At 40.8% G+C, this 23,655-nt stretch overlaps 1 protein-coding gene across 1 annotated transcript; it reads right to left on the bottom strand.

Moving 5' to 3' along the window:
* Positions 1–19,339: 19,339 nt before the first annotated feature.
* Positions 19,340–22,081, bottom strand: LOC117741805. The gene is given in 7 exon segments (XM_034549029.1): positions 19,340–19,654; positions 20,131–20,252; positions 20,357–20,531; positions 21,168–21,261; positions 21,439–21,460; positions 21,463–21,559; positions 22,013–22,081. Coding segments are annotated over 7 exon segments (873 nt in total). The 5' UTR covers positions 22,061–22,081.
* Between the last annotated feature and the right edge of the window lie 1,574 nt (positions 22,082–23,655).

Genomic DNA, 23,655 nt, shown 5'->3' with positions numbered 1-23,655 from the left:
AGGTATTCCACCACACACAGGACCCGTTTCACCAAACATGCGGGTCATCCGTCAACGCTCCTTTCTTTTTTGTCAATCCTTTTCTCTGCTTGAGAATTATGGAGGCTGCAGTGGAAATAATTAAGGAGAGCTCTGATAGCATTTTAAAAGAAAATTCAAGAGATGCTCATCCACCCACTCAGCATTTGGAGAAAGAGCTAACTCAAATCCCGGGAAAATGCAAATGATAATGAGATGGACGACATGCATGGCAACATGTGATAAGGAGCATTCAATCTTTGAACAGGCTTAACCCAGATTTCCTGAGGATGCTGGTATATTACACTACATTTCAACCACGTAGGACGGAACACTGACTTCTGTGGTGTGAGTGCACTGCATGCATCTTATGTCAAGGAAGGTACATCATAAAAGTCGCGAGGGGGATACAAGTCATGTGCGAGTTGAGCTTCATTTATTCTCGCTCGTCATAAACCCATTTGTGTAACTTTGGCCATGCCGTTTTCTCAGTCATCCATTTTCAAGTCTGAAAATGTTGGAGGAAGGATGTCATTTAGCACCAAGAGAGAAATTAACCGTCAAATGAAAAGGAAAGGAAGCCAAGTGGCTGAGGAACTCAATAACAATGTATCTGCTTAGGATGTGAATATGTTCTGAGAGAATTGCTGCCTAATTTGAGAAATGCAGTGCAAATACATTGAGTGATTGAGAGTTGAGTAATCAAACTCATTCAATAAATGTTGATGTAACAACATGAATAGTTGGATTCTTACAAATAGACATTGTGTTGCCAATGTGAACATCCAAAAAGCATTAGAGACTTTCTACACAAGTTACTGTGAATTATGCAATCTATGGTTGTGGCTGGATTTCTTTCTTCTTGATCGATGCTGACTAATCTCTTAACCCGATGCTGTATAAACTTGTATCTATCCGACTGCTCGGTGAGACGCCAAAGGATACTCACGCACGGGACCTCAGCAATCAAACACCCACAGGACACAACAGAGAGTTCAATTCACGTAGATTTATTTGTAACACACACATTACAAATAACTCGAGTTGGGTCCGGTATTAAAGACAACCTCCTTCCCCATCTGTCTTTCCCAACCCCCGAACAAACACATTAACAACATCACACTCAGTGCAGCCTCCGTCCCTCATTACTTATTTCTCGTCACTCAGTTTACCCCCGTACACCAGTTTCAAGCCGGTTACTTTAAGGAATGTGGCTTCTCTTGCTGACGTCTCCCCCCATGTCATTCTCTTATCATTATTTTGTCTGAGCCTTCCAGACCTTGGTCTACAGCCTACAGCACAAGGTCACTGTGTCTATGGCGTTCTGTTAACTCATGTCCGGGAGATGGATGTGTGTTTGCAGTTGTAATTTAAGCCTAATATAAAAACAATGCATAAGTACAACACACTTTCCTCTATATGTTGTGGCAGCATACTTTATAATACATTTTCCTTCCACGAATGTCTTCTCAATGTCGCCCGACATCGTATGCTGGTTCTGTTTTTCGTCACTCCGTATTTCGTCATGGCAACACTTCACCTGTGGACTTAACATGGACCTACAATTTTAAAAAGTTAGATTGAGACAGATATGTTGGTCTCTCGGGAGTGGTTCTTTGTTCGTCACTGAGCAACGTATTTTACTTGTTTACTATGTTTTGGTGCAGCTTTAAGTCAAGCTCAGAAGTTGCAATAGAAAGAGTATACCTTTTTAACTTATCCACCAATACACGAGTACACATTTTGTGTACGCTATCAAAACGTAGATGGATGTTTACATCTTTTTCTGTTAAGAGGCCACCACAATGGGTAACTTGCTTCCTTCGACACACGTTGCACTCAAGCCTGACCACTTACAGAGTGAAGTGATTGCTGCAAGTGTAATGCTGGCTAAATGCCCCAATGGGGAGACTTAATCTTGATGTGCAGAATTGCCAGAAGGCTTTCCCTATTACCGACTTTGTGCACAATCCATGTCTTTGTGGCCTTAAACCTTATTCATCCCGTCTCTTCTACTTTACCCACATCTCCCTTTGATTATCAAAGTGGGTTCAAACTTCGAGATAAAACGAGATCCACCTGGATTCACCTCGTCAATCTGCCAACCACAAACAGCGAGAGTTATTTGTATTAAACAATCGGCTGTGGACAACTGCTCTGTTAAGAGGTTATTGGGCAAGGATGGAGCTTCTTTAATTTTCACATTTATTAGAGTTATGTTCTGCTTTTGTGAGCCGTGTTTTGTAGTTTGACGTTCAAGGAGTCATCACTTTTCCAAACGTTCAAGGTTTGTTGAGTTTGACTCTGTCCCCACTGCTTGTGTGTGAACTGTGAAGTGGTGGTCAGGCATGTGCGTAATTACTGTATGTTTGCATTTCATTACTTACATTTTCACGTGTCAAACGGCCGTGTTAATTAACTCGAAACTAATTTGCCCTCTGAAGCCTTGACTGCATCTTGTTTTGCGTCGCGTTCTATGGTTGCAACTCTTTGATTGGGGAATTTACACATTTCTTTTTAATCACTGCAGAAAAACAGGAAAGTGACATGAAAGTGTTATTATTGCCTAGATCACAAGCGATTATCTCAATTCTTCTTTACCGTTTACTGCTTTAATGATATGCTTTCTAATTATGAACTTCATGAACAGCAGATCAGTCTGAAGCAATTGTCTGTACAGTTGCTTTCAATATGCCATCAGGAGAGGTGGCTACCAGAGAGAAGCTCTCATTTAATGCGGATGAAAGTATGTTGACATGAAAGCACATCTTAACTCGCATAAAACATTTTTAAAAAGCATAAACATTGCACATGTGTCTGTGTAACGGCATTACCGTCGCTGTATTCATCCGTCACATTTAATGTGACCTGATCACCATCCACATCGATGGCACATGCTACTACTGAACGACTCGACACTGGAACATCTGCCACTGCCACGATCCGCTTATTATATCAGCCATGATCCACGGAGTCTGAACAAGTCACCCTGGCGCATTGAAATGATTGTCCTCTCGACTAATCCGGAGCTTCAGTGTCATTATATTGAGCTTGGTTTTGATGAGGGGCGTGAGGGGAGACATTGCCCTAACAATGGAGGTGATCATCTTTACGCACTAGCGGTGGTTCATGATGCTCATCTCTATCTTAATCTATTCCTCTTCTCTTTCTGAACACTGTTTAAACATGCAGCTGTTCAATCGCGCTGAGGCTCTGTCCACAATTTAGGGATTTCAAATAGAATGCAACGCATTTGACTTTCTGCAGGGTCACATGTAGATGAACAGTAAAATGAAGAGGCGTAATTCCGCATAATACTGCATTCATGTGATATGGGATGGATGGCAGAGATGGGAAAGACTCCAACTCCGATATTTGCCCCCCGACTCTGCTTGAACTAGAAAACGTATTGCACTTGGGGAGACTTTCACATAGCTGCGGCGCTCCTCATTTAACATATACACATAGGGGGAAGACACTTTAATCCAAATGTAATACAGCTACTACAAGGCAATACATATTACAATGATGACTGACGACCACAGTTCTCAGTCTGAGAGCGGAAACCGGTGAGAGAGAATCACTCTTGACACTGAAGCTTACTTACCATTATATTATGTCCAAGCCACTGAACCTAATTTCGGTCATCATTTGTCCTTCCTGTTGTAAAACCTCTAGCCTGGAAAATGCCTGAGCTTTGAGCCTGAGTTCATTTCCGATCCTGTTTGTTCCTGACCGGCGCTGATTGTCTCTCGCTAACGCTCTGTTCTGGACCGCTCTTTAATGTTCTGCTTGCATTCTTCCAAATCTGTTCATCTGAATCTGTTCCAATATGTTTTTATTTTCTACATCCAGCCACAGCAATGAATGCTCCGATGAGTTTCCAAGTGTTGGGGAATGGCACCCCTCCTGCTAATGAATAGGCCTCCATGGGTGCGTGTTGTGCTGGAGACCGGTTGAATGGTTAGATGCATATGTCTCAGACAACAACCCTCTGAAACACACACACACACACACACACAAACACACACACGCACACACACACACACACACACACACACACACACACACACATACACACAGTTGGTATCCTTTGAGGAGGGACATCCAAACTAATGAAGGCTCTATCTTTTAATGGCAAGTCAATGAGCCATCCATGCCTAAGTCTGAGAGATTCATGAGAGTGAGTTTAATTGTGTGTGTGTGTGTGTGTTTGCTGTCAATGAAAGTTATGGTAACAGACAGTTGCCCAGCGCTGAGTGTTAGTACTATGAATGACATGTTTATGCTGATTAACATTCAGTTCAGTAGCATAAGGTCACAGTCCATCTGATCCGCTAACCAAAGATCATCGGTCTGTATTACACCCAAACATTGACGGCCTATCACACGCCTTATAGGGCTGTGTATTGGAAAGCACCTCACGATGTATTCTCATTGTGTCACTGAACACTTTATTACAAAAAATGCAATTGCCACAAATTAATTTGAAAATAAAATACATACTGTGTTATTTTCTTATTGTGTCCCGGACCTCTTTTAACTGACTAACGTCTCGTAATCTACATGTGTTATGTGGACTTTTAGAAGATTCCTGAACTAACTTGTGGGGGTAATGCGAGTATGTGGGGGCGACTGTGGGTCAGTAGTTGGCAGGTCCGTCTTTCAAACAGGGGCTTGGCGGTTCAATCCCCGTCCTAGTCGATGTGTCCTTGAGCAAGACACTTATCCCTGAATTGCTCCCTGTAGCTGTGTCTGCGGTGTATAAATGTAACATGATTGTAAGCTTTGGATAAAAGCGTCATTACTACGAGCCATTCCTTGTCTCAGAAAGAGCTGTGTCATCATTCTCATCATTCAGGTCTCAGTGGACACTGTCAGGGAAATGCCTTGTCATCTATTCTGTTTGTTATTTTTCAGAGTCTCTAGGCATAGCCAGTGCTGTACAAAGTGTGTGGTATATAATATACCTACTGTACATACAATTACATTATGTAACTACATGATAAACGTTATCTAATGAGTTGAAATGTTGTTTTTTTAATCGTACTAGGGCCAACTGGGCCCTTTCTCTCAGAAATGTAATCTGCTGATTGTCAGATAATAATAAGCCCTAAAAGATTTAGGGTGTGTTCATCGGGTACATATCTGGATTATTTTCAACATTGAAATTCAATCCATTTCCACAGACACTAAATATAGCAGAACTTGTTTTATACCTCCGGGCCCACCTTGACGGCAGCTGCAGGGTTGGGCAAACATGCAATGATTCAAATATATACCCATTTCTCAACACGTCTTTATTCCACAGAATAGGACAATCAGTGCGATGTGAATGCAGCGTAATGGACTGCTGCGCAACACACAGCAGCGAGGAAAAAAGTATTGCATCCCCGTAGTCTCTGATCCAGGCTCTGCTACAACAACAGCTATCCCCTTGTGTACCCCCTCTCAAACGGAGTAGCGCCTGTCACCCTTAATGTGGGCAATAACCCCCTGTGCCACGATCGGTCTGGATCACAGCTTACAACCACTTTGAGTGCCATGACACTCAATTACAACCCATTCAATTTAGCCTGCAACTATGGAAAAGACTGAGCGAGCACTAATGATATCCCTGGACACTCTAATTGAAACTTTCAACTTAAAAACAGAATTTAAAACCACTGAATTGACAAACTGGAAATTTCTCCTCCAAAACCCTTAAGAGAGCTCAGCTTTCCTGTCAGCTCAGATAAACAAGATCCACATTTGTATGTTCCCTGAGTTGGCAGACACTCTTGGATGAAGTAAGCTGTGTGGACCGTGAAGCCATTCTGACTTATTAAAAAAATGAAGCCTGGGACTGCATGCATCATCCATCATGAAATACCCATGTTAGATTGTAAAAAAAAAAAAAAAAAAGAACAGAAATTTCAAATAAACTATTGGCAGATCTGTAGCCAAACAACCTTTTTAATATCAAGGGTTAGGACACTTGAGAGAAGGTCATGGTAACTTATTTAGAGGAGAAAGAAATACTGGGACACAGTGTTCTTGAGGTATGTGTGAGACAATTAGACTGAGATGTGGAAGCACATCCCTTCAAGAGTTTTTAGATCAAACACGACTCTTGAAATTACATTGTGTGCAACATGATTTCTTATTTAAAAAAAAATACATTTGGCTGTAGGGTTTGTCCTAAAAAAGGTACCTCTGGTAACAAAATGCACAATAACGTAACTGTTTAAAAAGCCAACCGACGTTGACTTCTAAACCAAAGTTATTGGCAAAACCGTTTGTAGCTACAGAGGAAAGTGTCATAATAAGACAGACATCCTGCTATCACCTTGCAGAAAATTAGCTACACTTAACAGGAAACAGAAAAACTTGGTCGCTGTATAAAGGGAAACTTTAAAATAGCAGTACAAATAGCTGTTGTATGGTTAACCTCCCAAATGTTATTGTATTGAATGGAGCAATATGTTCAACTCAAGGCTACTGCAATTAAACAGCCAATTAACATGCTGTAAGATGGTTTGTGGATATGTGTGTGTATTTGATGAATATTTGATGTTAAGAGTCTCACTGCCATGCTCCTCTCTCAGATCATGACATCATGTTGGGACCACAGATAATTTCTGCATAATAAATGAGGTCACTCATCACATCAAACTACCACTGATTCAAACCCTGGTCCTCACTTTTTTTTCCATCCGCTTCGAACTTTCGATCCCTTTTCTTTTTGCTTTATTTTAATTTGGCTATGGAGAAAAAAAGCCAAAATGCTCTCCTACTGACATTCTTGTGGAAGGACAGAGGATGTTCAGCATATTAAATATGTATGTGGGAGCGTTGATAGCAGTCTAACCTTCAAAACACAAATTACACAAACAATAAAGCCTCTCTCCTTATTTTATTTACAAGAAATCAAATGACTACAGATGAAGTAAGACCGTACATGCACACAATGTATTGGTCACATTCTTCCTACTCTATCTCAGTATCTACCCGGTCTCAAATAAGTAGTACACATGTTTCATTTTAGGGATAGGGACACATCGTTATCGATACTGGTACTATGAGGAGACCAAAGGTAATGTCCCATGTCCTGCTTGTAAGGCAGCTTATGCTTGTAAGTGAAGGGGGTAAGACCGCACTTATCCACAACTCCAGTGCACTTAAGGTGGGCAGACCTTTAAGGTGGACCACCTCTTCTCTTGTATGTGACGCTCAACTGACTTTTGCTCAGTTTTCTTTTTTTCAATATTTCTTTCAACTGTTTAAAGCGGAGATATTGCTGATGGTGTGCTTCTTTTAGTATTCTGTTTATTGATGTCTTCTTTTTTTGTTTTTCATATTGTGTCTGTTTCTCTTTAAAGTGTAACATTTAAGATTTACTACAACGTATCTTTTATCTCCTGCACAGTACCAGTGACCTCAGCCCAGGGACTACAGATGATAATTAGCTTAGTTAGGTACAATACATATATTGTGCATTCTGCTAAATGAACAATAAAGACTAAGTACAGAATAAGTATTAATGCCACCTGCAGGAGCTTGACTGCAGCTAATAAGGATAAGGCATGTGCCACCACATATGTGAACATGTCTTAATACTTAACTTCAGCCATTTTAATTTTGTTTTATTTAAGTTAATGCCATCTTTTGTGTTTTCAAACAAGTTTTATTACCCAAGGCCAATGAAACACTTTGAAAGTGAGCTGTATAATTTGAAAACAATTAGAGAAACACACCTTTCCCTTCAAAAAATGAGTTTTCGAAGATGAAAGAAGCACTCTTGACATCAGCCATGTTGTGGGTTCATGTCCAGTTCATGCTCGCTTATACCCTCGATCTATCATACGATTTTCGACCTTGAACTGCAAAAAAATTCAACAAATTGCTGGGAGCCATGTTGAGCCAACACACCTAAATGCAAAATGGAAAGAAGCAGGGAATAGTAATTATGTGTGTGTTTGTATGCGTATGTGTGTGGGATGCTGACTGGATAGACCCCCAACAGTGAGACGGTGAGGGATTTGTGAAGTTGTCCTCCCTCCCTTCTCGCCATATTTCACTCAACAACACGCTGGTATCAAGCTGTGAGAGAAAGAGATTAACTCTCTTTCTCAATTCAAGCATGTATTATGCTTAAATTGAATTGAATTGAGACCGAGAGACAGAGAGAGAGAGAGAGAGAGAGAGACCATCAAACACTTTGCAATAACTGGTCCTAATTAAGACCAGGGGGAATAGGGGGGTTATTAGCTGTCATACGCAAGTTTATCAGACCTAAAGAGAGCAGTTACGTGTGTGTGTGTGTGTGTGTGTGTGTGCGTGTGCGTGTGTGTGTGAGAGAGAGAGAGAGTGGGAAAGGGATTGTTGTGTCTAAGCATCCTTATGTGCGAGTGAGAGACATAGAGATAGAAAAGAAAGAAATGCTCATGACTGTGATTAGCTGTGTGTGTGTGTGTATGTGTGTGTGTGTGTGTGTGCGTGCATGCATGTGTGCACGCATGCGAGCTGTAATAGTCGAGCAGAAGTATTCCCTCTAAACCCCCCAACTGTTATTAATATGTATGCAGCTGAGAGAGATACCCTCTCATCTCCTAGCTCATCAAAAACACACACAGAAATGCATTATTATTAATCTCCATTAAACTCTCCACTCCGAACACACACACACACTCTACACACACAACACACAAAACCAGCCATCTATCAGCAAGGAAATTATTAATCTTTATGCAGTCTGTGTCGTTTAAGTCATGTCCATGGAGGGAAAGCTTTTAAACTTGGGTGACTCATCTCCTGTGTTGTTTTATTCCTGAAGGTTTGTCTTCTCACAGTTCTTTGGGTTTTACGTCGATGAGGGCATATACACACAGACACACACAGACGCACACAGACACACACACGATGGTAGTCGAGTTACAAGGTTACCAACAGGGTGGCACAACGAAATGCAGATTGTAGTCCCATTTTGCTACAAACAATGGGGGTGGAGGATGAGTTATGGAGTCTTCCAGCCAGAGGAAAGAAGCTGTGATGAAGTCTGGTGCTGTGTGGTGTGAAGGTGATACTTCTGTGTCTCTCTCCAGACAGCAGCAGGGTTGAACAGGTTGTGTCTGGGGGTGGGTATGTGATGTTTTGGGTGGTTAATTCCCCCGCTGTAGAGTCCTCCTGCCCTGGGCCGTGCACATCCCATGCCAGTTTGTAATGTTTCCAGTCAGGATGCTTTTGCACAAGTTATCTCTGAGAGCACTCTTTCTTTAACTTTAAATACAGCATGATGCTCCACTGCTGTTGTACCCGACAAACTGCCATTAAGGTCCCAGTGGAAATAAAGACGGTGCCTATTGAAGTTCACCAGCAACCAAATGGACTTCTAATGAACTAATTGAGAGGGCAGGAGTCACGTCTGGACCATATTGTTGTCACACACGTCTGTAAACTAAGGAGAAATATGAGAATGACCTGAAACTGAGACTTTAGTCACACACACATCTGTTCTATTTTAAATTTCTATTTTGTCTTTTGATCTTCATTGGATACTGATAGTTTTCACTTGTTATCTTGACAGTTTTTGCTTCCTATGCAGTTTTTTTCTTTCTTTTCTCTGTTTTTGTCCCCCTATATCCTTCATATTCCTCTCATTGGAGCCACTTTCCCTGTTTTGCTTTTCTTAAGCCTCACAGGGGGTTTGAACAAGCTCAATAAGGCAGCACAATTATGCAGAAATTTGCCTACGCTGATAAATGTATTTCTGTTTTTCTACATCACTTCTAAATGTACTCTCTTTCTTTGACCTACTACCACAAACTCATACTCCTCACTATTCTGTTGTGTACTTTCCTGTCAAATACACTTGATGTGTACTCTAAACCGCAAATTCTCCTTTTCACATTTTCCCACCTCCTTTCTCGTTTCTCTTGGCCTACATTCACATCTTTTTGCGATCCGTCTCTGCTTCTCTCTGGACCGTGCATCACATTACAGCACGGCCTCCATTGATTTGCTCTCTGGCTGAAGTGCTATTGATTAAAACACATGCTCCAGTGCTACTGAGCTCAGGCACTACCGCTGTGCACAGATCGTACGTATAAACACAGGCACATGAGCACGCACCCATCTCTCAAACACTTCTCTTACCCTTTTCCTCTGCTTTTTCTCTCCATTTCATTTCCACTTCAAACACTTGGCAGTGCACTAGAGGCCTTCTTTGTCTTCCTCATCTCCATTGACACTGCATCTCGGTATATTCATCGGCGTATTGATTAGCTCCGTACGACGGAAGACATACAATACGTCTTCATATGCAGTCCGTCAACTATTGTTTTTGGAAGTGATTATTGTGGAGCTGGAAGGGCTTGACATCGAGAGAAAACGGCAACTCTTACGGAGTTTTTCCCTGGAAGGAAGGCCTCCGAATAAATCTTCAAATTATGTAACGTGAGTTTGTGCGCCTGTTTTAGAAGAGAGGAAGCCTATCATCAGACGGGGCATGAATTTATGTATTTATGCTAACACGCTGAGTGAAAATGCTTTTTAATGAGCGAGAGAGAGAGCGAGAGAGAGAGAGAGACGACGGGGCACGATGAGGAAGGAAATGTCCGAGCTTTTGTGCCTGCTGGACACATATTCACATGCTATGAAGCAGGGGAGGGAATCTGCTGATGTGGAAAACTGCAGACAGGCTCACTGCCACATGGACACAGCCACACACCTGTGCTTATAAGAGCTAGTCAAGCTTTTTTCTCCTTTCCAGTCATTCTCACCTGATCCTTTTTTTATGTTCACCTTTCTAGTAGTCTGAAATGGTTTTCTTTTTTGCGAAAATGATAAACCCACGTACATCTTTAAAAATCTACTAACGGCCGACCCCTAGTTAAGATTTTTGTGAACCATATATTTTTTTAGTGTCGTCTTGGTCGCGTTCTAAAACCTTACTGGTCCCTTTTCAAAGCTTATTTTCCAAATGAGGCAAAGAGCTCCCCCCATTATCAACAAGCCAGCCTGATGAATTAGACTCTTTCTCACAATGTCCACAACCGAGCTCCGTTTCTGCATGTCACATGACCAAGTGTAAATGTTTACTGTATATGTGTGTTTGTGTTTATGTTAAATGCATTCAAGCCCAAACTAAAGTATATCAGCATATAGTCAAGGAACCTGTATTAATGCAATTCTGATTTTCTGGTTTGGACATCAGACTCTACAGCCTCTGTTGGAGCATACGACTGTTCCAGAAATGAGCAATGCTTTGAAGAGACGAGAGACAAATAAGTCTTTTGAATAAACTGTTTGAACTTTTCACCCTTTTAGTTCCCAAGCAGAGCGAACAATCTAATTTAACATTGAATGAAATGGTGGACAACCTCCCATTTCTGTGCAAAGGTTTTTTTACACGGTACATTTTTGATTTGATGTTCATTCATGTGTTTATAATGAATGGATTCAGACAGAATCTATGCTGCTATTCGAATTCCTTCGAGTGCTGCTTCAAAGAGCACAGCCTCGACACTTCTAACTGTATAATATTTTTATATATATCTGGTCAGCTCCTTGACATATGCTTATCTAACTGACCTCAAAGGGTTTCTCTGTTTGACAAAAACAAAATTACAGCAAAAAGACAAACGTGAAGGAGAATTTAGGCAATGTCCACATTTAATTTTTCTTTGTTCTAAAGAAAAGTCCAGTCCACACTAATGCGGTTTTTAAAAATAAGCCTGTTCCACAATATAGTATAAAAGTAACTATACATTAATGTGTAAACATGTAAAAGGTTCTGTAAGCAAGGATATTTTGGGGATCCCAAACCTTCATAACACTGGGTGATCTTTTGCCTGTAAATTAGCTGCAACCTCTTAATATTTCCAACAATATTGACTCTTGTCACGTTTTAATAATGTTCAGCGCAGTTAGACAGTGGACTGATCAGTAAAAGAAGATTAGTGGGCAGACAGGAAGGGACGTCTCTATCTCCACACTCTGATTTTCTTATCTCAGAGATGATGGTGCAGAGAAATGCAGCACGTAAGATGTGAGCTATGTGTGCAGCTATGAAGAGAGGATGTGGAAGCAGCGTATCAGCCTTTTAATGGATTTTTAACCTCTGCACTACATAAGACGTCGAGTGTAAAGCACCAACAGGGGTTGGAGCAAAGGGTATCACGGTTCACTTTATAGCACATGAGTGTGAACTGAGAATGTGGCTGCCTTTAAGCTTTCCACCAGAGAGGGGTCACTGCAGGTAGATTGGAGAGGAAGTTTTTCAATTTAAATGCTTATTTGTGCCGCATAAGCTGAATTATATTACACCAAAAAAAAGAAAAAGAAAAGAAAAAACACACTTTGAATGAAGTTCGGGGAAAAAAAGCAATCGTATAAAAAGAAAAATCAAGATTTTCTCCCCAGACTCAACTGAATTGAATTACATAAATTAAAAACACAGGCTGGTCTCTCACTACAATGGCTGCCACTGGCCATCTCTCACATCTAATTGTGTCGTTTAACCGCTTTCATTTGTCCCAAATTTGCTTACGGGCGAGACTTTATTTTCCATTTTCTTTTGCGTGCGTTTAGACAGAGAGCATTTGCGCTCTTCAAGTTGAATTCTTGTGCCAACCAAAGCAGCACAACCGCTGACTGCCTCCAGCACCACGCACACCCATCACACACACATTTACACCCATACACACACACAAAATACACACTTGCAGGGCAATCAATAGCAGTGGTGATGGATGCCGCATGCTGATGTACCCGCTGCCCTCTGACCTGTAATTGAATGTGCAAGGTTCAGACACTTTATCACGATTGGGCCATTCCCTCCACAGGTCATCGGCTGCTAAATGGTTGATAAGCCTGCGCACGACTGCTGCTCATATGTCTGCTGTCAAAGCAATGGGCTTTGCTGACTGATATCCACTGTGTGTGTGTGTGTGTGTGATTTCCGTGTGAGCGAGTGCGCTTGAAAGTCGGCGTACGTGTGCATGTAAGAGTCGAGCATGCGCATGAGAGAGAGCACAAGTGCGGAGAGTCCTTAAATCGATTCCTAATGCCTTTCTGCAACGGCCATTTCTCATCGCCGAAGACTCTGATGGTGCTGGAAACAAACGAGTTGGAATATCGCATCATCGTCACTATCGGCATTCTGCCCGGTCCGTGAACCTCAGCATTTAACTCTTTGATAAGACATATGCCCTCTCTGTGTTTTCTTTCCCTCCACCATGGAGGTAACGGTTGGGTTTGATTGTGTATTTGTCAGCAGGATTACGCAACAACTATACTGCCCTGATTTTCATGAAAGTTAGTGGAAGAATGTAGCATGGGCCGAGGAAGTGGCGATTCAGTTTTGGGGTGGACTGGCCTTCGCAGAGGTCTGCGCTCTCAGAGTTACCTTCTAGTTTAAAATGATTTTGTGCCAAACGCTATGAAGCAGAGATGATACCATAGCATCCTCTGAAACGTTCACAGAAACCTGTACAATAGATGTATTTAGTATGGGACACAATTCATAGACATGCAGCAAACACAGCAGAATGTAAATCTTTAAAGTCCAATTTCTTGTTTACGATCACATTTCCTGCTTTGGTTGAAAAATGCAATTCAGAAAACTCACAAAGCTGCAACAACTTTGGTAATTGGTAATTAGTCTCCTTATAAGAAGCATTTCAAATAATCATTTCAAAATCACTCAGCAGGAAGATCAGATAATCCAAACAGTAGGTGCAATGAAATTATGTCAATTGAAAAGGATATTAAAAACCAAGGAAACACATTTACAATCTGAATTTTTCTTCAGCCATTAAGGGAATCAGCATTATTGTCAGCTTTTTCGCCTGAGGCATCCAACATTTCTCAGCTAATTGCCACACATTGATAGAAATGTGGTGTGATATTGATGAGGTACATATTCATCCATTTCTCTGTAATTCGTTGATAATTGTTGTAGTTAAAAAAAAGCAAAGACACCATTGTTTTGCATGCTTTTCAAATGGAAAAGGACAATTATCAATTGCGCTGGCAGCATGTTAACTGGTAAGTCCACCAATTTGGTTCAGATGGAAAATATGTCAACACTCGGATTTCAATGACATTTTGTAAAGAGATTCAATGGTTCCCAGACAAAGTCTCCTACTTACTTTGGTGAACCTCCGACTTTTCTAATAGTGCTACCATTAGCGAGACATTTGTAGTTTTAAGCTATTTTTTAGGGGCAATCATATTCCTCTTTGTATGACTTTGGGGATCTTCTGACTTCTCATCTAGGGCCATCATCAGGTCAAAATGTGCCCAGCACTTTTTGTTGACATAATGCATGAACAAATACCTGCAAAGCTAATTACTTTTCAATCAATGATTAATTCACATCCACCTCAGCTGTACTTTGTTGTCTCTGTGCTAATTAGCTATTGTTAGCATGCTAACATGCTACACTAAGAGGGAGAACATAGTCAACATTATACCTGTTAAACATTAGCATGTTAGCATTGTGCACACTTTGAGATGCTCATGTTAGCAGTTAGCATGAAGGACAGAGCCAATAGCATGTCTGTAGACTCCTGTCTTGTTCTTTATACCAAAAGATTTCTACTGGATATCAACACGTTTCTTGCACTGATTGGTCCTTTCAGCCAGTGTACTGTACCTGTACTCTAAAGACAATGTAAAAAAACAATTTTCGGTTTGTCTTAATCTGCCAAGAGTGTCATTATCGTTTAAGTAAATCACTCCTGTGGTTGTTTGGTCTTTCCTCTCTAGGCTTCTAATTGATAAACTGAACGTTTTCTCAGACATCAAGAAATAGTATTGCTTAATATAAAACTATCAATTTGAGATTCTCGTTTTAATTTATAATTCAGAAAGCTCCAGAGAAAAAAAAAATTCTAAAACGTGTGCATCTTAGACCGACTCCCTGATGTATTCCTGTCCCTTCTATCACATTGATTGCCTGGTTTAGCATGTCTGCAAGGCTGGCCTGCTTGGTTTTGGGGATAATCTGATTGGTTCCATTGTGCCGGAGAAGATACATTTATCAGAGAAAACTGATACGACAGTCTATGTTTTAAAATGTTAGCATTATTGGAAACGAAGCTCCAGCAAAGGCTATGTAGAGGAATTGCAGTTGGCATAATGTAACACAGGCACTGTGTTTCTCAAAAGGTCTTTTTACAACTTTGGACACATCCCAAAAAACTTTTAAGTAAGGTCTCTCATTGGGATTGGAACCGGTGTCCTTGGCGAACTCAACCTGAAGGAGATGGTATCCTTGATGCATTGTTCTGGAATAACATTAAATATCAGTCAAGCCTGTGTTTCAATGAGGCGTCCTTGGTTTTATATTTACAGGGAAAACAGCCAATAGCACGGAATATCATATTAATCATGTCATAGTCTCCCTTTCGTGTGTTTTGTTTGTGTTTGTGTATGGGTTAGTCTAAATGTTGTTCTACCCGGCGTAGCGGCCTTCACTACGTTGTGTTATTTCAGGAGCCACTCTCTCCACACATACACACTCACAGGATTTAGCAGGACATTTGGAGGAGAGTAAACAGAGAATATTTCATCAGCTGTGTGAGCTGGCAATATTTGGGCCCGCGGTAACAGCATTACAGTCTATTTGTTTGAGGTAGTGAGTCTCTATGTCTGTGTGTGTGTGTGTGTGTGCGTGTGTGTGTGTGTGTCTGTAAACACACAGTTGGTGCAAGAAAAATAGCCATGTAGGAACTAGGGGTGGGGCATAACATGTATTCTTAGATGCATCGCAATTCACTCATGAAGGAATATGACACTGGGCTGTCCGTTCCTCCCCGCCGCCCCTGAACAAAACAGACGTAATACACTTCTTGTTTATGTTCTAAGCTAGGCTAAATACTAGCAGACTACAGAGTTTTTTAAAATTTGTTTTGGTGAAGGCAGCTGAGCTTGAGCGGCCAAATATGGATTCAATCCGACCGGCACCTCCTGGCTTAAAAGCTAACGTATGGGAATCTTTTCACTTGTTCCTCTTCTGCTCAACTCGAAGAGGGCGAAGCAAATCACAAAGTAGACCTTCTTAATTCAATTCAGTTTATTTTGTATAGCCCAAAATCACATATTACAAATTTTCCTCAGAGGGCTTTACAAGCTGTACACATACGACATCCCTGTCCCAGGACCTCACGTCGGATCAGGAACAACTCCCAAAAGCAGGGCCATGGCAGGAGGCAGGGCCACGGAGGCAGGAGTCCGGACCATTATGCAGGAGGCATCGCTCAGGAGGCGGGGCCAATGAGGCATGAGGCCAGGCACTTGAGAAAACTACAGAAGAAAAAGAAGAAGACACCATTGTTGTGTTTGAATTGGAAGCTTACACAGCCCCAAGACTTAACAGTGATCATGTGATAAGACTTTTATATTGCTGCGAACTGAGACACTGTTGTATCCGTCTGTTGCCAAAGCTGAGCCGAGGTTGCATGTCGAAACATAATTCTTTTTTTTATTATCAGGTGTTCACTTGGTGTGTTAGAGGAAATGTCGTTCAAAAATTTTTCACTGAGAAGCATTTCCTTTGAATTCATTAACTTCTCCTCTATCCATTCCCTCACCCTGATGTTAAACCTCATACTCTTCCTCGTTCCTGTTCATAATTAGGTCCCCTGACACTTTCCTCACTGTCCAGCTGTGTGTGTGTGTGTGTGTGTGTGTGTGTGTGTGTGTGTGTGTGTGTGTGTGTGTGTGTCTCTTTGTGCTTGCGACATTGATGAGGAAGAGGTATGTGTCCCTGATGAATAGTGAGTTTAAGTGTTTTGTGTCTTCCTTTGTGTTTGAGGGTGTGTATGCGTGAGTGAGTGTGCAGGTACGTGTATCAGTCTTGTGGGCAAGTGTTTGAGACACAGACAGTAAGAGACACAGCAAAGAGAGAGTTGAAGGACAGTCCACGGTGTTGAAAAAATACCTCCTGTATCATACTCAAAAAGTTCTAAAGATGTGTTTCCTCTCCTCCAGTCCATCACATGTAGCTTCATCCCCAGCCTGTGGGGGGCAGTGTGACCCCAATATTCCTGCTGACACCTGACAAATCCAAATAAGATAGTACAAAGATATTTATAATTAAGAGTACGTAGATTTTTGTTGTTGCTATTCTGTTTATTGATGTGTACTTCAGGTTCGACAACATTCTCCCAACAAACATTAGATAAAGGTCGGGCACAAAATGGGAAACTTCGGATGATCTTCAGAGCATTGTCTTTTCTTTCGAGTTGAAGTTGCAGGACATAACACATTGAGCTGGTCAGAGCAGCTCGCTGGAGAAACTCCCCTTCCCTCACACCACTTCTTAAATCCCAGACAATTTGTTGTTAATTTTCCAAATTGTGTTTTCTGATGAATGTGCTCTTTCTTTCAAGCACTCGCTGTTGGTCCTCTCCCTCTTAAAAATGATGAAAAGGAAATATCTACTATGAGAAGTTGTATGGGTGGTATTGCCACCCTATTTCGTCAGTACCACATGTCAGGAACCACGCTTATAACAGGGAGACTCTTCTATGTTGGGTCATTTAAGAATCATGTAATTCTTGATTCTTAAAACATTAGGTCTTTCCTTTTTACTTTACAGAGGTTTTTTTTTTGTGGTCTGCCAAAATAAATTTGGACTCCTCAACAGTGCTTTTACAATGTGCAGAGATGGATCTCTGCAGGTTTTGAGCCGATGTCATGCTATCCTATTAGCTTAACAAAAGTGTTTCTTGTATTTTTGACTTTCAGCTATATGTTAGAATGAAGCACAAGGTCCAAACAAGGCAACTTGTCTTCCCCGGCATCCCTGAGGCACGGAGGACAAAAAGCAAACGGCTTCACCAGCTCAAAATTCCTTGATGTACTTTGAACTAAAGGATGTCTGAGGTCAGCCATTGAGCGAGCCGCTTCCCTGCAGCAGGCTGGTTGTTGCTCTTGCTGTGCGCTTGACCTGTGACATCACTCCATAACAGTTGGGGCTCCGCCCCTAGGATGCAAATCACTGCATCAACTCCCCGCGATGGATCTGCAGGGTGATCGAGAACAGCAGTGGGTGTCCTGCCTTGAGGCAACAGACCCACACTCCAGACTTGACTCTGACTGGATGCTTCATGTCAGATCCGTATACCTTCTGCCTCACCAACAAGGAGGACAGGATGGAGGAAGCAGTGGATGCTTACCGAGCTAAATGAAATACAAAAGCTCCTGGTCCCTGCCTGGCAGCATGCGTGCCTCCTCTTCCTCCTCCCCCTCGACAGAGGACGTGATAAGCGGTGGGACTTGACTGTCGGCAGAGGCAATGATCAGTTTCGAGAGGGTCGGCGGAGTCTCGAGGAGGCTTTTTCTGATCGGATCGATGATTGAAAGTTCTAAACATGTTATAAAAATAATCTCTAGAATCTGAGTCCTACTCTGCATTTAGAGATGTTTCTGGAGCAGCGGCACGTCCGCCCGCTAAGCCTCATTAATCAGCACAAGTGAATTTTAAATCCTTAATTACAAACCAGTTTTTCTCCTTTGCATGGATCTGACGCCCCTTATCGCCGCTCTCCATATGCCAGCACACCAAAACACACGTGAACAGTAGTACATGTTATGGATAGGTCTGCATGGAATGTCCTTATTTTTACATTCAAAACTGACGTTTATTGTCGACTATTTCACAATTAGATCTGAGGAGCCAGATTCGACTGCCAATCTCACAGTGAAATCGCTGTAAGGAGGAAAATGTGTTAATGAAAAAAAAATCATTCAACATTCATGAATAACAACACGGCTATTTCAAAATCAAAGAAAAGGTCTGTATTTATTAATCAGAACACTCACAAAATAAGTTATTACTACACAGTAAAATCGGAAGTGTGAATTTAACTTGTAAAGTGTTCAAATTAACAATATGCCAGTGTTATATAATCCACTCGGGTTCAGAGTTAAAGTTACACTTTGGATAGTGTTAACATGTTAACTCTTTCATAGTGTTAAATATCTAACACTCACGGTGTTGTCTTATGACACATGAAAGTGTTTTTTTACACTAAATTGTGTATTTGTGTTTAGATTAGTTCAAATGTGACGTAGCAGTGAACAAATACAACAAATCATTTAAACAAATATTTCCATTTATTCAGAAAATGTATTCCAAGCACCATGGGCACAACTTAACTACATACCGTATGCACATTTACAAAGAAAATAAAGGTACAACATATAGGCTCTCATCTTTACCATAAGCACTTTGTAGGTCAAAGGGTTTGTATATTACAAGACTGTCTGCTTTGATTACAGCTTTCTCATCACAGTTTGACAAATGAAACACTTTAACATCTCTTTAAACCTAGTTTAAGACTTTTGCTCTTGACTTACGGACTCTTTGAGACTCATCTGTTGTTGTAACATCGATGTTGTAGACAGTGGTCTGCACGAAAGTAAAGCGTGGGACAAGGGTTTCATCATAGGAGAGGTTGAACACATAGTGGGATTCAAACAGTTCATCAAAAGCACCCAACGAGCTGGTGGCGTTGCACGGGATGAGCCGTTTGTCCACTACGATGTAGAAGGCATCAATTCGGTTTTGGGTTCGGTCAACAGCAAGGATGTATGGTTGTTCAGCCACTCTGCCCTGCAGGTGTTCAACGATGCTGCAGCATGACTAAAAAAAACAGAACAAACACCTTAAGAGTGGCAGTTCAAATTATCAGCCACACATTGGTACTTGCTGTTCCTTGACAGTTTAATAGATCCACCAGTTTGACCAGTCACCTAGCCCCTTGTCTCACAAACGTAAACTTTACTGGGAGTGTGTTCCTTCCAAAATGAACTGTGACTTCATTTGGGAGGAAAACACTCCCAGTTAAGCATGCGTAAGAATCTGAATTATCACTTCAAAGCAGCATAGAAAAAGGAAGAATTAGCAAGTTTTCAAATGATCACTGCATACTTGGGTCTATAAGAGAAAAGAAGAGTTGAGTTGCTACAAAGTCCTTAATGTTTAGGAATATAAGTTTGCAACATTGAGACATTCAGATTAGTTCTGTTTCTTTTTTTTTGCAAACTCATGTCTCTTGTGTTTAATTGAGTTAATTAAACTGAAAAACTGGCTTGTGGGATCAGAGGAGACCTATGTACCTTGTGAAAGTGCAACATGTTGCCCATTGCATCACTGGGACTTATTTTGAGCCTCTTACATTCAGCTGTGGGTGGCAAGAGATGGAGAAGGAGCAGCAGAGAAGCCATGTCACTGTCCCAGTCTACCAGGAGCAAAAACAAAAAAAGTCATTAGTATGTATTGGAATGCACACAGATAATAGCACCAGCCATTTGGAATATAAACCATGCATTTCATGTAACTTACTGCTGTGATCGTTCTCTGCAAGGTTTTCAGCCGCCGTCAGAAGTCGGCACAGTTCAGCTGTCTGAGTCAGGTGTTTGGTCTCATTGATAACCTTGGGCTTGAATGCTGTATCCCAATTCTCAAGCATCATGGCGGCTGTTTCAGCACCAAACAGCAGCAGGAAGTCTTGATTCAGCTGTTGATCATACATGGATGCAAAACCATTTTTTTACATCACTGGCACTGTTAATTTTCTAATGTCCAACTAAATTAAGAAATAAAAGACATGCACAACTCACTAGTCCTTTGACATCTAACAAACGGGGAAATGTTTTTAAGACATCTGTGGTTCTCTGCGGGTCATGGACTAGGTCCTGGCGATGGTGTATGGTCATCTTCTCAAACACACTTGATTTATGAGGAGAGTGAACAAAAAATGATATAGCCTCCCTATAAGCATCTCCATCAAGCTGCTGATCTCCGGCGGTTGGTCCTTGTGCTTGAGGCCCGATGCCTTGCCTGGTCTTTGATATGTATTCCTCGAGATGGTCTTGAGGCACCATGCTAAGTATCCTGTGCCTTTTTCCCCATCATAGAAGTGCTCCTGTTAAGTTATTTTAAATATATATAATTACAAAGGTCACTCATCGATCTCATAGAAAAGGCAATTATGGTATTGTGAATTAGTTGTTTAACAATGTCCATTAAATATATAGAATACTTTCTGTGGTTTATTTGTATATCCATTCTATTGATGTTTTGAAGAAAACCCCAAAACTCTAGTCTGTAAATTTGGTCTGTATTCTGGAAGTAATACTTTTTTTAAACTTACATAGCCATTTGGAGAAAAGGGATCTTTTAGTGAAGGAAAGAGTTTAATGATTCCCAGGGCAAACTTCTCCTTCTGTTTACGGGAAGGAATCCTCCTTTAGAGTAAAGTAAAACATAAAACATTAAATTAGAATGCCTCACTAATGACTGTAGGGCCTCAACTTTGTTAATTATATACCATGCATTCTGAAAATAAATTACATTCCTTCTTAATATAAATCTTTCAGTCTGAAATGGTTTAGAATTTTACAATTTGTTAAAGAAACACTTACCCATGCATTTCAGTCATATGACAAGCTGTCTACGGGTGCGGTGCTTCAATGAATTTTCGGACTTGTACTCGTCAAGGACGTCCTCACCTCCAGGTTTTGTAAGCAAGGCATTTCCTACCATCTACTCACATAAGAATGTTTTTAATGTACAATTCAGTCTTCTGGGATCAAAATAATTTAAACCAAAATAGACACAAATTGGTCTGTTCAGACTAAGGTTAAAAGGAATTCCTTGCACCAAACAAAGGTTTACAAAATAAAGAAATCTGGTAATGAAGCAACAATGTTCTGATACGTAGGCCATGTTAAAGCCAAAGTAAGCAATATAGTCTACATTACTAAAGGGAAGGCTAATAACCTGATAACCTAATCAATCAATATGTATGGAAAGAAGAGTTACATAATAGAAAGCTACACAACAGCTAAACCCTGGTTGGATTTTTACTGTACTAAAATACTTTACTTTGTCAATTTGGCATTCAACAGTCTAAATGTCCTTATGCTGGAAAGAAGCTTAATTCAGTTTAACAATTTTCTTGATATCTTTTGAGTAATAACTATAACTGACATGTACCTCTTTTGCAGCCTCTGAATCAGAAACCTCTGTGGTAGACCTGTTCATGATGTCAGAGGTGGATATATTTCTGCCTGTCAAAATCCCCATTTGTCTTTGACTGTAGAGATCATTGTCACTTGAAGAATGTGACATGGGTTCCGTGTGGGAAGATGGCGTTGAATGATCTAAAGAAGAAAATAAATAAATAAATGTCACACTTTTTTGGTAATTGGATGCTGATCTGTCTTTTGCTAAAATATTGTTTCTTTGTCACTGTAGTCACAGTCAGGGACATACAAGGGATTCAAAGCAGATAAACTGTGAGCCTTGATTTAAACACATTTAGTAATGAAACCTACCTTCATCTGAAATGTTCTCACGCAATGTCAGGCATAAGTCTGGATTGGACTCTATTAGTTCAAGAAGGATGTCTTCCTCCACTTCTGTGTCAGCGTCATCAAAAATGTGAAGTTCAGCTACATCATGAAGCCTAAACAGATACAGATAAAGAAAACAAACAGGTTTTAACTGCACATAACGACTGACTGATCAACCAAATTATCTATGACAACATATCTGAAATTGCACACTTTGATGTGTTAACAGCAGCAGTATGATGTTGCAATTTAGCCATTACCAACATGACAGTGTAAAAGACAAAATAGTAACTTCTAGAAGCAAGTTATAAACTAAAAAGCGCAATCAGTCGGCTACTAATGTTTATAGCTGCAATGGCGGACAAACTGTTTTCCAGTTGTGGCAACACTTACATTTTTAGCCAAGCAACCAAGAAAATCCAGATATGGGAGTTTGAAAACGGTCTCACGAGGTAACAGTGAGAGGTAGCATCCCAATATTTATTATCAATGCTTCCTATTTAGCATGTCAAAATAAACTAAAAGTGCCTGCAGCAAGAAGTATACTGCCTTCTTCTGACAAAAAACACAGACTTTTAAAAGGGAGCCATTGTTGGGAAACATTGATATAATATAGATCCTTTTTTTTTACGTTGAGTTCACATTTTCCTATAAATGCTCATACCAGAAACTTTAACTGTATTGCTTTCAAAATGCCAAAAAGTTCTATAATTCCACAGCTTTATCAGATGTTGGCTCCGCCCCCTGGTGATGGGATCGCCGATTGGCAATCTCAAAGATCGGAAGATAGGAAAAGGAAAAACAATTGCGCATCCCTCTCAAGATGAAGCGTAGGATTAGCACAGCACACACAGGACCCGCACCCAAAGAGATAAAAGGGCTCTCCCCCGACCACTTTGAGAATGTAAACGCAAACTTCATTGTTTGGAGGTTGAGTGCTCGAGACTTAACAGCGCCGGTCGAAAGTCTGCATGGAACATAAATTATCTCTTGGAGATATGAGGCTTTCACCGACGAGAAAAAAAAACAAAAAAAGGGATGAGGACAAAGACGAGGAAAAACAAGAGGAGAAAGAAATCACTTTACAGTATTTTGATATGTCTCCATATTATCCTTAGAACCCCATGGGGTAGAACCTTTGTGATTGCTCCACTGCTCTTTTAAATCCCCTCGATTACTGTGTCTGCATTTCAAATGCCGCTCTAAGTGCGCTACTTCTGCGAGCCCTAAAGCCTTAGGCTGGAACTATTGCTCACTAACTGGGGATTATAGGCTTGTATTTGC

The sequence above is a fragment of the Cyclopterus lumpus genome, chromosome 13 (assembly GCF_009769545.1).
Source record: "Cyclopterus lumpus isolate fCycLum1 chromosome 13, fCycLum1.pri, whole genome shotgun sequence".
Classification (NCBI taxonomy): domain Eukaryota; kingdom Metazoa; phylum Chordata; class Actinopteri; order Perciformes; family Cyclopteridae; genus Cyclopterus; species Cyclopterus lumpus.
Note: the sequence above shows the minus strand (reverse complement) of the source record. Positions and strands in the feature narration are given on the sequence as shown.